We start from the raw sequence: 14,405 nt of genomic DNA, 5'->3' as shown, positions 1-14,405 counted from the left end.
CTAGTCATTTCATCGTGTCTGGGTGCTTAGTCATCGAGAACAAGCGGGAGCTCTCCTCGTCCGCATTGTTCTTCACTTAACCTTTAGTCCCAAATGCTTCTAATGTGCTACAAGGGGACCGGGTAAGAATAGATAACAAGATTGAGAGACTGGCAGAGAGATAAGTGGCCAACTCTTAGTGCCGTCTTAACACCGAATCATCGGCCCAATTTAACTTCCATTAGTCGGACTCGGTCGGGGGAGGCCCCGGGTCTCGCAGCATGTTATCACAACCAAGCAACGAAAGTCACATCTACAGGCAATGGTGGTGTATGTTTCTACCAATTACGTGGAATCATTTCATTTCATTCTCCTGGCACCATTATACCAGGCATCATAGCGTGCCCATTCCTAAAGTCTACTCGTAACCCATACAGAAACCTTTTATGCGTTATAGTTGGAAGCAGAGACGTTGCCTCCGCGGCCAGTCCAGTTAACGTGGATGTCCTGGCCCTCAGGATAGCGCTCGGATGACGCCTCTGGCTTCACACGGAATGTGTGTGCGCCAAAATAGTCACGCTGAGCCTGGAGGAGGTTGGCGGGGAGGTCCTTGGTACGGTAACCATCGAACCAGGACAGCGCAGTAGAGAAGGCCGGGGTCGGGATTCCGAGAAGGGCAGCCTTGGAGACAACGTCTCTCCAGCCAGGCTGGGCAGTGTGGATAGCCTTGTTGAAGAAGTCGTCGAAGAGGAGGTTCTCGAGGTCGGGGTTGTTGCGGTAAGCGTTGGTGATGTCCTTGAGGAAGACGGAGCGGATAATGCAGCCACCGCGCCACATGAGGGCGATGGAGGGCTTGTTGAGCTTCCAGCCGTACTCCTTGGCAGCCTGTAGTATGTACTGTTAGTACGTGGCAACTCAGAAAGGATGTTGTTGTTGATGCATACCTCCTGCATGAGCATGAAGCCCTGGGCGTAAGAGACGATCTTGGAGGCATACAGAGCCTGCTCAAGGTCGTCGATGAACTGCTCCTTGTTGCCCTCGAACTTGCTATTGCGGCCGACGTACGACAAAAGGGTAGAAGCCTTGGTGCGCTCCTCCTTGATGGCGGACAAGCAGCGGGCAAGAACAGCCTCGGCAATGAGGGTGACGGGCATGCCCAGGTCGAGGGCGTTGACGGCGGTCCACTTGCCGGTACCCTTCTGGCCAGCCTTGTCAAGGATCTTCTCGACAAGAGCAGTGCCATCTTCGTCGTTGTAGTACATGATGTCGCGAGTAATCTCAATCAGGAAAGAGTCCAAGACACCCTTGTTCCACTTAGCGAAGACATCACCGATCTCCTTGCTGGAGAGGCCAAGACCGCGCTTCAGAATGTCGTAAGCCTATAACGGGTGTTAGCAGTAATAACAGACGGATCTTCATGCGGATATACCTCGGTGATGAGCTGCATGTCACCATACTCGATACCGTTGTGGACCATCTTGACGTAGTGGCCAGCACCCTCGTCACCGACCCAGTCGCAGCAGGGCTCGTTGTCGCTCTTGGCACTGATAGACTGGAAGAGGTCCTTGAGGTAAGGCCAGGCCTCCTCGTTACCACCGGGCATCAAGGAAGGGCCGTAGCGGGCACCCTCCTCACCACCGGAGACACCGGAACCGACAAAGCGGATTCCCTTAGAAGCGCAGTACTTGGTGCGGCGGTTGGAATCGGGGAAGTGAGAGTTACCACCATCGATGATAATGTCACCCTTCTCAAGAAGGGGGATAAGGGTCTCAATGTAGTCATCGACGGCCTTGCCGGCCTGGACGAGCAGCATGACACGGCGGGGGCTCTTGAGCTTGGAAACGAACTCCTCGATGGAGTGAGCACCGACGATAGACTTGCCCTTGGCCTCGTTGGCCAAGAATCTGTCGACCTTGGAAACAGTACGGTTGAAGGCAGCGATGGTGAAACCGTGCTATACAAAATCGTCAGCGACCTGTGGGAGGATTAACAGCATATGTGGGGGTTGACAAACGTCGGCAGCGTTCAGGATAATGCTATGTTATTTGTTAGCGCACAATTCATTTCGGGAGTAGAGTCGAGACACTTACTTCTGACCCATGACGGCCAGGCCGATGAGGCCCATATCAGCGCTGTGATGCATCGTCAGCTTCAATGTTCAGGGGTCGGAGGTGAGTAATCAGTTGCGAGAGAAACGGAGCGGGACCTCGGAGCAGGCACAACGCCAGCCACAATGTTGGCCAGACGAGCGCTGCATTGCGAGTATGAGTATGTTGTTGTGTCGATGTTGAATAGGAGGAGCTAGTAGCTTGTGGCCAACGTCCATTGGCACCTCCCATAAGCCCGCACCGAGTCCGAAGCAACACGACGGACGCCGACATGCGCGAATTGGCAATCATCATCGCCGTCGTCGTGAGCATCGGAGGTCAGGAGCGGGGTGGTGGGGTAATTTGGCTTTCGAGAGAAGAGGGGTTGGAAGCGGACGGAAACTACTTACACAGGTCCAGACATGATGAATGATGTGTCGGTGGTTCAATGTGGGGGGGTTGTTTGATAGAGGAGAGGTTCAGACGCGCGATTCTCTGATGACTGCGGGAGCGTCGAGTTATTTATCTCAAGGGAATGTGTCAAGAAGAAACAAGAAGCTGGAGCTTTCGTCAACCCGGACGAAGTTTGTAGGGGGAGGGTCGACGGAGGGGTAGGATGGGAGGGGGGTTTGCGTTAGTGGCAGGGGCCACCCTGACAAGCGCCAGATGTGCACACACTCCCAGACCTCCCAGTCAACCAGTCCAGTCCTTCCCACCAAGTTACACCAAACCCAGCCCGGTGCTTCGCCAGTGGGCAAGCCCACGGCTGACTTCAACCTTTTGCCTTTGGGGGTGGGAATGGAAATCAGTGACAAAGACTGGGCAGAAAAGCGGGACTGGACGGCCCCGACGACGGTCGACAGGGCTGCTTTGACGGCAGGCCTGACTTGTAGCGATTGGCTTTGTTGGCGGGACAGAGCCAGAGCTTACTCATGGACCAGGAAGTACCGTGCTAGTATCCTGCATCTTGCATCCCACTTTCTGTTCCAGCACTTCCGTACGGATACCTGTGTACAGTAAAGAAGACGGACACATACATCACCACCCAGACGTGGAGCTCCATCAAGGCCCTCACCCCACCCCCCATTGGACGGCTTGTCATGGAGGGGCAGATATGACGATGGTCTCCTGCTACCTCGTGTTTCCTGTGTTGCTCAACTCCTCCCCAGCGTTGATTTTGGTCAACTCTCGCAGAATCTCTCGTCTCTTTGCGCAAGGGGAAAGCAGCTTCAGACACCACCGAAATTCAGGCACAATACAGCATCAGCCACCTCTGTGTACTTACAGTAGCGACTCCGGCGTCGGTACCACGGTTGACGCATTGTGCCATAGGCCGGCCCGCGCGGCGGATGGCGGCCCAGCAACGACCATCATGCTTGCTCCACGCCGGTGGTGTTTTAGTCAAGCAGCGCGCCAGCCTGACGCAGCCCGTCGTGCAAAAAGGCGCTTCTGGATCCGTCCAGTTGTGGTCCGATTCGGCGATAGGCACCGTTTCCTATTGGTCACCACGGGTGTGTCTCACACTCTGGATGTTCCAGGGAGCTGTGCGACTCCGGTATTCAAACTCGATGCGTCAGACCCTGACGTTTCGCAACTCACGGCCGCGGAGGAACACACTGCGCTCGGTCTAACAGGGCGCGGGGGCCTGCTTAACGGGAAATGCTAACATGCGCGCGCGTTGCCTGCCTGGCGGCATATATTATCTCCCTCCCAACGGAGCTCCGGTACTTGCTCATTCTCAACTCGCTTCGCTTCGCTCGCTCCTGGACTATCGTGGGTGGCAGGGGGCCATAGAAAGAGATGGTGTCTAGTCGCTCGAAATATTCCTCGAGGGCCGCCCTGCACGCACCAACATGTGCCTCTTGCCACGGACTGCATTCGAGGCCATTCCGCTTGATCAGCATTAAAAATACCCCCGTGCTCCGGGCACTTCCTGCAGCAGAGCTTCGAGAAGCTACGGGTGCCGTTGAGTCCCAAACGAATGTCGCGCTGTCGCGGTTCGTTCAAAAGCGCATCCTCGGCATCTCGTCTGAACGCGGAGAAAACACGGATGAAGGTGCAGCTTTTTGCTACGGTACCACCAGCTCACTTGAGCAATGAGTGAGCAATGGCAACAAGATAACGCATGCACCTCGCGTTTACTATCCCTAGCAGGCGGGTAGCGGGCCTTGCCCGGCATACGCGACAAATCAACTATGCGCTTCAATGGTGTGCAGAGGCAGTCGGTCCCAACCAAACCGAAGCTGGCCGTAAGGAACCCCTCTGATTCCTCCAGTTGGACTGCTTGGCCGAGCAAGCAACTCAATTCATTGGGTTCGTTGAGACCCACGTCCTCAGCAGAAGGGACAGAAAATATCGCACCTCCATCTCCCAAGGTACCTCAAGGTGTGGACGGAGGCAGACAGCGACGGTAGATCCGCGCTCGCTGCTCACAAATCGACACATCTGGCTCTGACATAGGAAACGAGGGGCAACCTCAGTTGCAGTGGGGGTAAACCGCCGCCTTCGGGCCTAGGGGCGGTCGCACGACCCGGAGTCGTCGGTTGCGAACTCCGCTAGAGCTCCGCTGTGAATCCACGCGCATTATTGATTGGCATGGACCCGACCGTGGGAAAACACAGCGTTGGAGGCCATGATGTCAGTCAGCGATTCAGCGGCGTAACACCGAACAAATGCACCAACAATTATCCGCTATGTCCGTATGGTCATGTCCGACGGATAAAATGCAGCTGATGCAGGAACAAAATGCGATGGTGAGTTGGTCTCGGTGGTGACAAACTCAGCTAGGCGGAGCGAAGCAACAGGGCCGATATCAAATGGCTCAAGACGGAAATTCCGTCCTTGTTTTCCGCCTTTGACTTCCAGATCAGACTTGGCGTTGGCGGCCTGGGCTGCACGGAGGACCTCGGGGTTCGACGGGCTTACTTAAGCAATGTCGTTTGACTGACGGCAGTTGCGGTCCCGGCCCACACGGGAGAAACTGCCAAGGTTATTATTGCTGGCCTGTAGGTAGGTACCTAGGAGCGTAGCGGGGTCATATTCTGCACGTGACTCTATCGGACTTAGCCACCAGCCACATCGGCTGAACGCCTTCGCCGAGGCTGAAGCACTATCGTCATATTTTCTCCGATTCCATCACCAACAGACCATTCTCTGCATTTGCGCCAGCTCCGATAAACAGCACGTGCACCGTCGGCAATAGCAAACAGCAAAGGAGATCTTGACTTCTTTGAGCGGGAAATCCCAGGCTCAGAGGTACGTTGCCACAAAAAAAGCTTTCAAGCAAGCCCACGCGACTTGCCCGAAAAACACCTTCAAAATCCGCAGTTCATTCATCATGGCCTACCCGCCCCCTCCAGGTATCTCAAGCGGGCCTTCCACCGGCAATCCGCCCTCTCACCCCTCTCTGCCCGCGCGGCCACCCCCGTCCAAGACTTCCGGAGGTTTCAAGCCTGCCTTCAAGCCCGCTTTCGGCGCGGCAGCCTCTCCGGCAGCGCCCAGCTACTCGAGCGCACCGAGCTACGCCAGCGCTCCCGCCGCCAACTATGGCACCTCCTACCAGTCCTACCCGCAACACTCCTCGCCCGCGGTAGCCGGCGCCGGCCCCTATCAGGCACCACCCTCCTCTTACAACCAATACCCACAAGCCGGCGCCGGCTACGGCCAGGCCACGAGCTACAATGCGCCGCCTTCAACCTACGGCGCCGCGCCGCAGATCCGGAACCCGTTCCCCGTCCCCGGCAGCGCTACCGACTACGATCCCGACATGGCGATGCAGATAGCCCAATGGCAGAGCGCATATAGTTCCCGGGACGCGACGAGCAGAGACGCCGTCAGCGGCTCCGGCGGGCGTGGCACCCCCGCGACAGGCAGCTCTGCAGCAACCCCCTCCGCCATCCCCGACCCCGCAGCAGTCGCCGCGGCAGCGACAGCGGCGAACCAGCCCCTCGAGCGCAAGAAGACCGTCGTCCGAGAGGGCGGCGGCAAGAAGTGGACGGACGACACCCTCGCCGAATGGGACCCGAGCCACCTGCGCCTCTTCGTCGGCAACCTCGCGGGCGAAGTGACGGACGAGTCCCTCCTCAAGGCGTTTGCGCGGTGGCAATCCGTGCAGAAGGCGCGCGTCATCCGTGACAAGCGCACCGCGAAATCAAAGGGCTACGGCTTCGTCTCCTTCAGCGACGCCGACGACTTCTTCCAGGCCGCCAAGGAGATGAACGGCAAATACATCCAGAGCCACCCCGTCACTGTCCGGAAGGCCAACACGGAGATCAAGATCACCAACGTCAAGGACAAGGACCACCACAACAACCGCAAGAACAAGAACAAGAAGCATTCCGGTAACGGCGGCGGCGGCGGCGGAAACAAGCACGCCGGCGACGGGACCGGATATGAGCCCCACCTCGGCCCCGTGCATAGTCACGGCGTCACCAAGCCCGGACAGAAGACCAAGAACGGTCTCAAACTGCTTGGATGAGCGTTTCCGCCGGTACAGTGTAGTTCTGTTTGTTCGGGTAGACGTGGGGCGTTCTGGAGTTGGAGGTTCATCATACCCATTCTAGTCATTAACACACGACGCAAAGAATAGAAGCATCTTCTTGAGTGAAAACAAAGTCTTTTGTGATGTTTGCATCCGTGATTGTCCCCAAGCGCTGGAGCCCTCAGTCAGAGTGATGTAGTAGTCTATTGACCACGACATGGATATGTGCGAGAGACCTCTTCTTAATCTATCTAGGCTTCATCACATCATTCTTCGCAACCAGCCCAGCAGGTCGTAGTTTGCGCATTGTTCCTAAATATGCGCGCGTTCAGCGTATACAAGGTTGCAATCCAAACTTACCCAGGCAACAGAATTCCGTCGGTGATGGAGAACTAGGCAAGCCTATCACACCTCAAGTCGTGGATAAGAACACCCACACCCTTCTCGTTGAGATATTGAATCTCATCTTGAATAGCATCCTTGCAATGCCCATGCATACGCAAACAGAGGCTGCAGCAACAGACTCTCCGGGCTATGATGACACTTTGCGTTGCCAGGCGTGGCCGGGCGTTGACCGTACTATCAAGAATTACCCCAGTCAAAAAGGCCCAGATCCTCCCGTTTACATGCACGAGTTCGTTGAAAACATGTCCCTCGCAAGTGGTTGGTCATACTTAATATTCTTGTGCATCTAACCTCTCCAGGCATTACACTAAGACAATGTCCCAGAATCCAGCGGCCTGGATCTTAACTTTCGTCAACTCTGTCGCCAATGGTATATCCACCTCGTTTTGCAACTCTTTCCTTCTGAACCTAACAACTGTGGGTTTCCCATCCATCAGGAGAGCCCGCGAGTATATGTCCGTTTTGTTAATATCTTCCTCGGGGGGCTGGAGTCCCCTTCCCATGTAAGTCCTTTGAACTCCTTGCCTGCCCTATATGCCAATCGGCGAAATATCTTTAACCCTTTTTTTTTGAAAAAAATGTACAGTTTGCCTGTCGGATCCCTCGACCTGGATATACAACAAAAGAGACGGGCACGTCCGAGGTGGACGTGTCTAGTTGTCACGGTGAGCCTGGGCCGTCCGTGACTCCTGCGCCGTATGTTGTGGGTTGGGGAGAATATCACCGTCCGCAGTGACGAGGTTGTCTTCGTATTCGGTGCTATTCCGCAGAAGGCCCGCCTCCTCGCCGCCGTCGTCGTTGTCGCTGCCGCTCGAAGACGAGCCGGACGCGACCTCCAGGTGGCCACGCTGGACCTCCTTCTGAGCATCTTCACGCATCTGAGTGATCTTGATGTAGTTGTACGCAACGATGGCGCCCATGGTGGTGATGAGACCGACAAAGTTGATGGGCGTCAGACGGTCATTGAAAACGAGAGCAGCAGCAGAGATGGTGACAACCTCCTTAAAGATACCGGCGATGGAGAGAGTGACGACTGAGGTGCGCTGCAGCAGAGCGAACTCGGAGGCGGTCATCAGGAAGGCGATGCAGCCGGGGAAGAGGAGGAACAAGGGGGTCGTGACAACACCCCACTCGGCCACGAGGACCTTCAGGCCCTCGATGAGGGCCGGGAAGCCCTCGACGGGAATGGCGATGACGATCAATGTCAAGAACATGACCGGCGCCAGGAAGAAAATGCTGGAAAAGGGGTTCGAAGTCGCCGGGTTGCGGAGCAGGAGGATCTGCGTCAGACCCCAGCGGAAACCGGAGAAGAAGGCGGCAGAGATGACGAGGATGAAGCCGCTAACCTTAAATTCGACTTCTCCCGACACCATGAGAACGACACCAAGAGTCATTGTTGCAATGATGGCTACAAGACGCCATGTGGGCTTCTCGAGTCTGAACAAGAAGGCGAAGATCAACACGAACGCCAGGGAGGATGATTTGCACATGGCTGGCTACTCGTTAGTGTTTGTTGAAAGCTTAGGTGGCGCAAAGCACTTACTGTAAAATGTGAGAGTGATGAACTTGAGCGAAGTGTTCCCCAGTCCGATATCGAGACCCGTCGCAGCACCGCAAGGCCCAATGCGCGTCAGATAGAACATCTTGGTCATCAACGGCCGGTCCGGTTCGGACTCGTGCCGTGAGCGGCCCAGATCTGAGTGACGCAGGCCGTTTGACGGGCGTAACGAAGGTATTAAGAATAACACTAAAGATGCGAGGGCGAATTGTACCAACATGTGGCACGCAGTTGTGAACAGGGGGAACGCAAAGTTGAGGCGGTCCTGGTCGAACATCCACTTGTTGTACTGCGGGGATGAAGAGTCAGCTTGCGATTCTGCTGACAGGAGCAAGGATTGGGGAACAGAAGTGGGTGTTGGGCTTACCAGCGAGATGCTGAGTGAAAAGAAGTACCACAGCAAGATCAATGCGACGTTGATCACGGATCTTCTAAAGACGTTTTGGTCGGCCTCTTTCTTCTCCTCGGCCGAGATCTCTCCGCGGACGATCCTCTGGTCTAACCGCGTGTTGTTCCTCTTCTTCTTCTTCTTCCTGTTCTTGTCCTTCTTCGTCAGGCCCGTCTCCTCGTCGTCGTGGAGGTCCTCGTCGGAGAAGCTGTCGTCGTCCATGTCTTTGGAGGCTGATGGCGTCGCCCGTAGTTCCTCCTCCGATATCTTTGGCTCATCGAGCAGGTTCCCCTGAGTCCTCGACGGGGTCTTCTGGTGATTGCTGGCGCCGGCGTTTTGCATGAGAGAACTGCGGCGCCGGCGGTGACCGGCCCCTTTCAAGGGCTCCATCTCGAATTCTTGGTCGGCGACAGTGTCTCGTTCGCGGGAAAGGCTGTCGTTGTTGTTGTTACTGCTGTTGACGGCCGAGGTAGGGCCCAGGCGCGAAGATGCGTGGGCGAGATCAGTGGCAGCGGCAACGTCTCGTGACCGGGGATCATCCGGGTTTAGGGATATAGTCGAGGTGGTCGCGTGTCCAGGAGACGGGGCGGTAGGCGGTGGGAGGAGCAAAGGTGACGGGCTCAGGAGGCGTCGGTTGGTAGCAGTAGTAGCGTGGTCGTGAGAGGAGGAGGGGAGGGCGTCTTCGTGCTCAATGGGATCGGGGGAGGATGATATGGCACTGGGAACGGCAGAGGCAGAGGCGGATCGACTAGGGTCGGGAGGCAGCACATGCACAAGTGAGGATGAGGTCGAGTCGGATGGGGAGGAGGATTGGGGCATGATTTAATCTGGGATTCCACAACGGGATTCGCAAGTTGCTGGGGCGGGCTGGAGAGCATCTGCTAAGGTCGGGTCCAGGTCCAGGTCCAATTTGCCGCAAGGTACGGGATGCTGCTCTCTGGCTCTCGCTCGCTGCGCATCTGATTGTTGTGTACGGCGGTCTAGCTGCTTGTGCTTGTGCTTGGCTGTCGGTGGATGGGGGAGGGGGGTCGGGGTCGGGGTCTTTGGTCGGGACGAGAAAATGGGCGCCGCCTATTCGCTGTCTGGGCTGCGCTGGTCGTGGTGCTTTGGCGTTTGGCTGCCCACTTGGTAGTGCTGGGCTGCGCTGCGCCTAGGATTCGGGGACGAGAGGAGCACAGGTTCCAGGTCACGACGGTGCGGATCATTTCTCCAGTCAAGTGTCGCGCCCACACGCCGAACCTACATAGTACATACCTACCTAGGAGTGTGGGCTGGGGTGGGTGGGAAAAGAGGAGAGGGGGGCCGGGGGGTTCACGGGTACGTACCTCCAAGGCACAATGAGATGAGCTAGGTGGCTTGGTCTCCTCGTGCCTCACTCCCTTTCTCTCTGGCACGGTGGTGGGTGCATTTGCAGTGACTACGGTGCCTAATGCTGCGGTATCGTTGCCCGCCCAAATGTCCCCGTGTCCACAGTGTTGCAGCTTCCTGCCGCCGCGCGAGCGGTGCGGAGCATCTACCGCCAATTACCGCCAACTGGTCTGCTGGCCCAATCTCTACACTACCAACCAATACGTGAGGTATCCAATGTCTTTGCTTTTCTCTCCCAAGATGAATTGTGGACATCGCCTTGGCATGCCTCATGGTGGAGACGGGCTTGTGGGCTGCTGCGGTAGGACTGGGCTCGCTTCTAGCGTAGCGGCGGTCAGGGTCGTCATCAGGGATGACCTTCCCTGTTGCTCCCTGTGACTTGACAGCTCACCATCATGGATGCAAACGTAGTAGAACAGAGACAACCACAATGCGACTGAGGGGGAGGCGAATCCGACCAAAACCCAGCGCGAAGCAGGCGGCACACAGCAACCGGTCAGGCACCGCGGGGCTTCCGAGCTCTTGGTCTCCATCGGCCCCCTTCACCGTACCCAGTTATGTCAGTCAACTAGTGTAGTGCATCCGCAACCAGATCCGCATCTACATCCCACCTCGGGCAGGATGAGGATCGTGGGCCGAGGACCACTGTTGCTAGAAGTCTGAGGGAAGGAAACATTGGATCTGTCCCGAGTCGCCAGCTTGGCCAGCTCCATCACATCTGTCGTGTCGTGGCCACCCTGTACCTTGACTCATTGCTACCTAATGGCAACCGAGTCGGTTCGTGCGAACAGCGCATAGCGGCAGTAGAGGAAATCTCTGTAGGTGGTATTCCCACCATCCGTATTCAACACGAGTTATTGAGTCATCTCGGAATAGACGTTGTTTGTTTGGTTTTATGCTTTCGCGCGGGCCGCTGTTAGTGCCTTTCTCCCCTTTCTTCCAAAGTATAGGAGATTACCTGCGAGGTAGGCGAAGCTAGCTGCAATATGCCAGGCTGATTGCATTAGCCCCTTTTCGTAGCTACATCTTTTCAACCGGAGTAAGCTTATCACGAGACACAGCAGATGCATAACTCAAAAACGGACCAGATCACGGCAAAGTGTAAGGATCGTCTGAAGAATCAGTGCTTCAAGTTTCACAGACGTTCGTCTAACCATCCAGATGCCAGGCTATCCGACACCACGAGAATCAAGAGCATGCAAGCTCCCATTTAAGCTTGGTCCAGCCGTCTCTCACATCCGGAGTCGCAGGTTTCCTCATCCGCTTGGGGGGCCCTGTTCGAGTGAACTTTACCGCAACATCATTCCCTCCACCAACCCCCGTTCTCTTCCATCCCTCGGACTGGCTGCAGGCTCTCGGCTACCTCCCTGTCCATGTGGTTCAGTGTCTCGGTCGTTGACAGAGCTCCTGTGCCCTGTTTGTAGGCAACTGCGAAAAGCCAGCCGAGATGGGTGCTCGGGCGACCAACTGCCCAAGGTGATCCAACCTGCCCACTCGTCAGCACCCGTGAACCAACCGGAACCTCTCTCCCACCGTCCCAACCAGACTTCACCGTGTGTTCCGAACCGGATTTCTCGGGCGGTGCCGCGACCCGCCGCCGGCCAAAACCCGAGCCCGCCCAGCACCCAGATTGGTTTGAATGTTTTGGAAGAGCCACAATCATTCCCTTCTGAGGTGTGCTGAGAAACAACCAAGACCGGCCTCGTTTCCAAACTACCGTTGCATTGTTTTCCTTTCCGGGCCCAGTTCTTCTGAGACGCACCTTGCGGAGTACAGAGCTAAAAAGGCACACAATGCAAGTTGCTTCCTCTCTGGTGCTGTCTCTGTTAAACAATCAAGGTGTTTCTCAGCCGATGTTCCCGCCTCGTCACATGGACTCATCCAAGAGCATCACGCCCACAGACGACGGGGAGCAGACAGTCCGAGCTTTGGTGGCTTTAGATCGGAACTACCAACTGACAGATGCAGCATAGACCGCGAGCGGCCAGCCTCCCCCCACAGAAAGGAGGAGGAAGAAGAGGCGGGCGGCTTGGTTTCTCGGTGTTGGAGCCCGTTAAATGTCTTGCGCCTCTCAGCCGGCGCCAACCCCGTCGAACTACACAGAAGTGGTTTCACCGGCTTCAAATCTTGAGCAATCGAACGAGACACTAGCCTCATTCTTAACCACCCGTCACCGCACTTACGGTTGCACCGTTGCATTTCTTCCGAGTGCCGTTTGCCGGCTTCTCAACGTCTCGAACAACAGGAAGGGGGAGGATCGGAGAGGCAAATTGCACATCGAGCCCCAAAAGGGAGAGACACCTAGACTTTACCATGATGTCAGGTGCCGTCATCCGTTACAATAGCTCACGTGTGTAATCGAGATGTAATCTAAATGCCTCCCCCATATCCGTAATACGTCGATCGGATCGCGACTCGGATGAGAGAGAGACGCGGTGGGTTCTTTCGCAGAAACAACCAGGAAATATCCATGTCGAAAGGGGCCATTAGCGGACGGAGAGAGCTTTCGGTTTGATTCTGTCTAAGCTCCAACAGGGTAGCTCTGCGCGCGTGCGTGCCTGGCCCAGCTTGGATGTGGTGCAGATCTGGCAGCTCGCTAGAGAGAGCTCCGAGTGGGCATCAGCCGCGGCTCGATGCGCCAACCGTATTTTGAAGCGTCATCAACTTGATCCTTGGCATCACCAATGGATCAATTTGTTTTCCAATTTGAGTTCTTCGGGAACCCTAGCCAGCCCGAGCCAAATGACGCTGCAGCTAGTGCTCAGGAGAAAGAATGGATAGACAGAGAAGCTGCGTCAGCGCCCGATTACTCACCGTCGATTAGGGGCCCGCGTCTTAGTGGACGTTGTCATTGAAGGGCAATCGTGACGAAACCATCAATCGACATTGGTCTAACGGTTTCCCTTCCACTGGCCGCCACACCCAGCCGCATATCGTGGCTTCTCATCGCTCAGTAATCGCCGGAGTTTATCCTCCCTTGCCTTAGACCCAAAGCTTGACCTCAACTTTACAGCTTCCATAGTCTTCGATCTCACCAAATCTGCTTGTGTACCATATTTACCAGATAATAATCTACACGGCTGCTACCTCATTCGCCGATTCACCCCACGGAGAGCAAACTGATCGCAGACACACTTAGCTATTGAAAAAGTGACGATCTTCGTCAGTTGTCTTTAACACCTCAAAAGCCTCGTTCCATCCTTCCAAGAGCCGACGTCATGGCTCAGCAATGTTCGACGAGACATGCTGCCGGCAGCCACGCCGGGTACCTACCCATCGAGGACTATGGCATGATCGGCAACATGCACACCTGTGCCCTCGTTGGAATGAATGGCTCTGTTGATTTTATGTGCTGGTACGAAATACCTTTCGCTGCTCTGTGTCAGATGCACGGTCTCGGCCGCGGTCACATTCGGCCGAGTGACCACTCCCATAAACCCTCCCGCCCAAAACACACCCAATGCGTCTATCGTGTGTATTGGGAATGATGAACGCGGATGCTTCTCGTTGGATTCTAAGCCTCAAGTGAGCGCGAAGGCCAAATGGTCTTTGGCCCGAAGCATCCGAACGTCCTAGCATTAATGCCACGCCGATGAACTTCTTCCTTAGACAGATCAACAAAGCTCAACATCTAACCTTCTATTCAGGCCGGACTTTGACTCGCCGAGCGTCTTTTGTCGGCTCCTCGATAAGGACAAGGGGGGCTTCTTTAGCATCTGCCCTCCTTCAACCAAGCGGTGTACCACCAAGTGAGCATGAGAGCCGTCGTTTATCAAGGCTCATCTGAATAACACGTAAAGGCAACAATATCTCCCGTCTTCCAACATTCTGCAGACGAGATACATCCACGATGATGGCGTCGTCGACCTTGTGGACTTCTTTCCTCGTCCAAAGACCGCCACTGTCTTGTCCAAGGGTACCCGCCAGAGCGCGTTCCGCGAGACCATCAAGATTCAGGAGGAGCTCAAAAAATGGCTTGTCCGACGAGTCGAGTGCATTCGTGGTCGTTTAGAGATGGGTAAGCCGAGTTGTTGATGTAACCGGGACGAAGCAGTCGGCTAATCTGCCGTAGAAATCGAGATCTTCCCAGCCTTCCAATATGCCACCGAGACTCATGTCACCACCATTGTCGAACCAACT

General features: G+C 55.7%; 4 protein-coding genes across 4 annotated transcripts; 2 read left to right on the top strand and 2 right to left on the bottom strand.

The window, feature by feature from the left end:
- Nucleotides 1-423: 423 nt before the first annotated feature.
- Nucleotides 424-2,122, bottom strand: ColSpa_02451 (6-phosphogluconate dehydrogenase, decarboxylating 2; the record flags this gene model as incomplete). The annotated part of the gene is made up of 5 exons (XM_049268663.1): nt 424-864; nt 924-1,358; nt 1,409-1,933; nt 1,994-2,015; nt 2,070-2,122. 5 exons carry the CDS (start codon nt 2,120-2,122, stop codon nt 424-426), a joined length of 1,476 nt encoding a protein of 491 aa, XP_049124620.1.
- Nucleotides 2,123-4,789: 2,667 nt separating this feature from the next.
- Nucleotides 4,790-5,009, top strand: ColSpa_02450 (uncharacterized protein; the record flags this gene model as incomplete). Its single annotated transcript, XM_049268662.1, has 2 exons — nt 4,790-4,819; nt 4,854-5,009. 2 exons carry the CDS (start codon nt 4,790-4,792, stop codon nt 5,007-5,009), a joined length of 186 nt encoding a protein of 61 aa, XP_049124619.1.
- Nucleotides 5,010-5,403: 394 nt separating this feature from the next.
- Nucleotides 5,404-6,543, top strand: ColSpa_02449 (putative RNA-binding protein; the record flags this gene model as incomplete). Its single annotated transcript, XM_049268661.1, has 1 exon — nt 5,404-6,543. One exon carries the CDS (start codon nt 5,404-5,406, stop codon nt 6,541-6,543), a length of 1,140 nt encoding a protein of 379 aa, XP_049124618.1.
- Nucleotides 6,544-7,604: 1,061 nt separating this feature from the next.
- On the bottom strand, nt 7,605-9,716 carry ColSpa_02448 (putative transporter; the record flags this gene model as incomplete). Its single annotated transcript, XM_049268660.1, has 3 exons — nt 7,605-8,443; nt 8,495-8,798; nt 8,877-9,716. 3 exons carry the CDS (start codon nt 9,714-9,716, stop codon nt 7,605-7,607), a joined length of 1,983 nt encoding a protein of 660 aa, XP_049124617.1.
- Nucleotides 9,717-14,405: the final 4,689 nt, after the last annotated feature.

Source organism: Colletotrichum spaethianum, assembly GCF_022836535.1.
Source record: "Colletotrichum spaethianum MAFF 239500 DNA, contig04, whole genome shotgun sequence".
Lineage (NCBI taxonomy): Eukaryota > Fungi > Ascomycota > Sordariomycetes > Glomerellales > Glomerellaceae > Colletotrichum > Colletotrichum spaethianum.
Note: the sequence above shows the minus strand (reverse complement) of the source record. Positions and strands in the feature narration are given on the sequence as shown.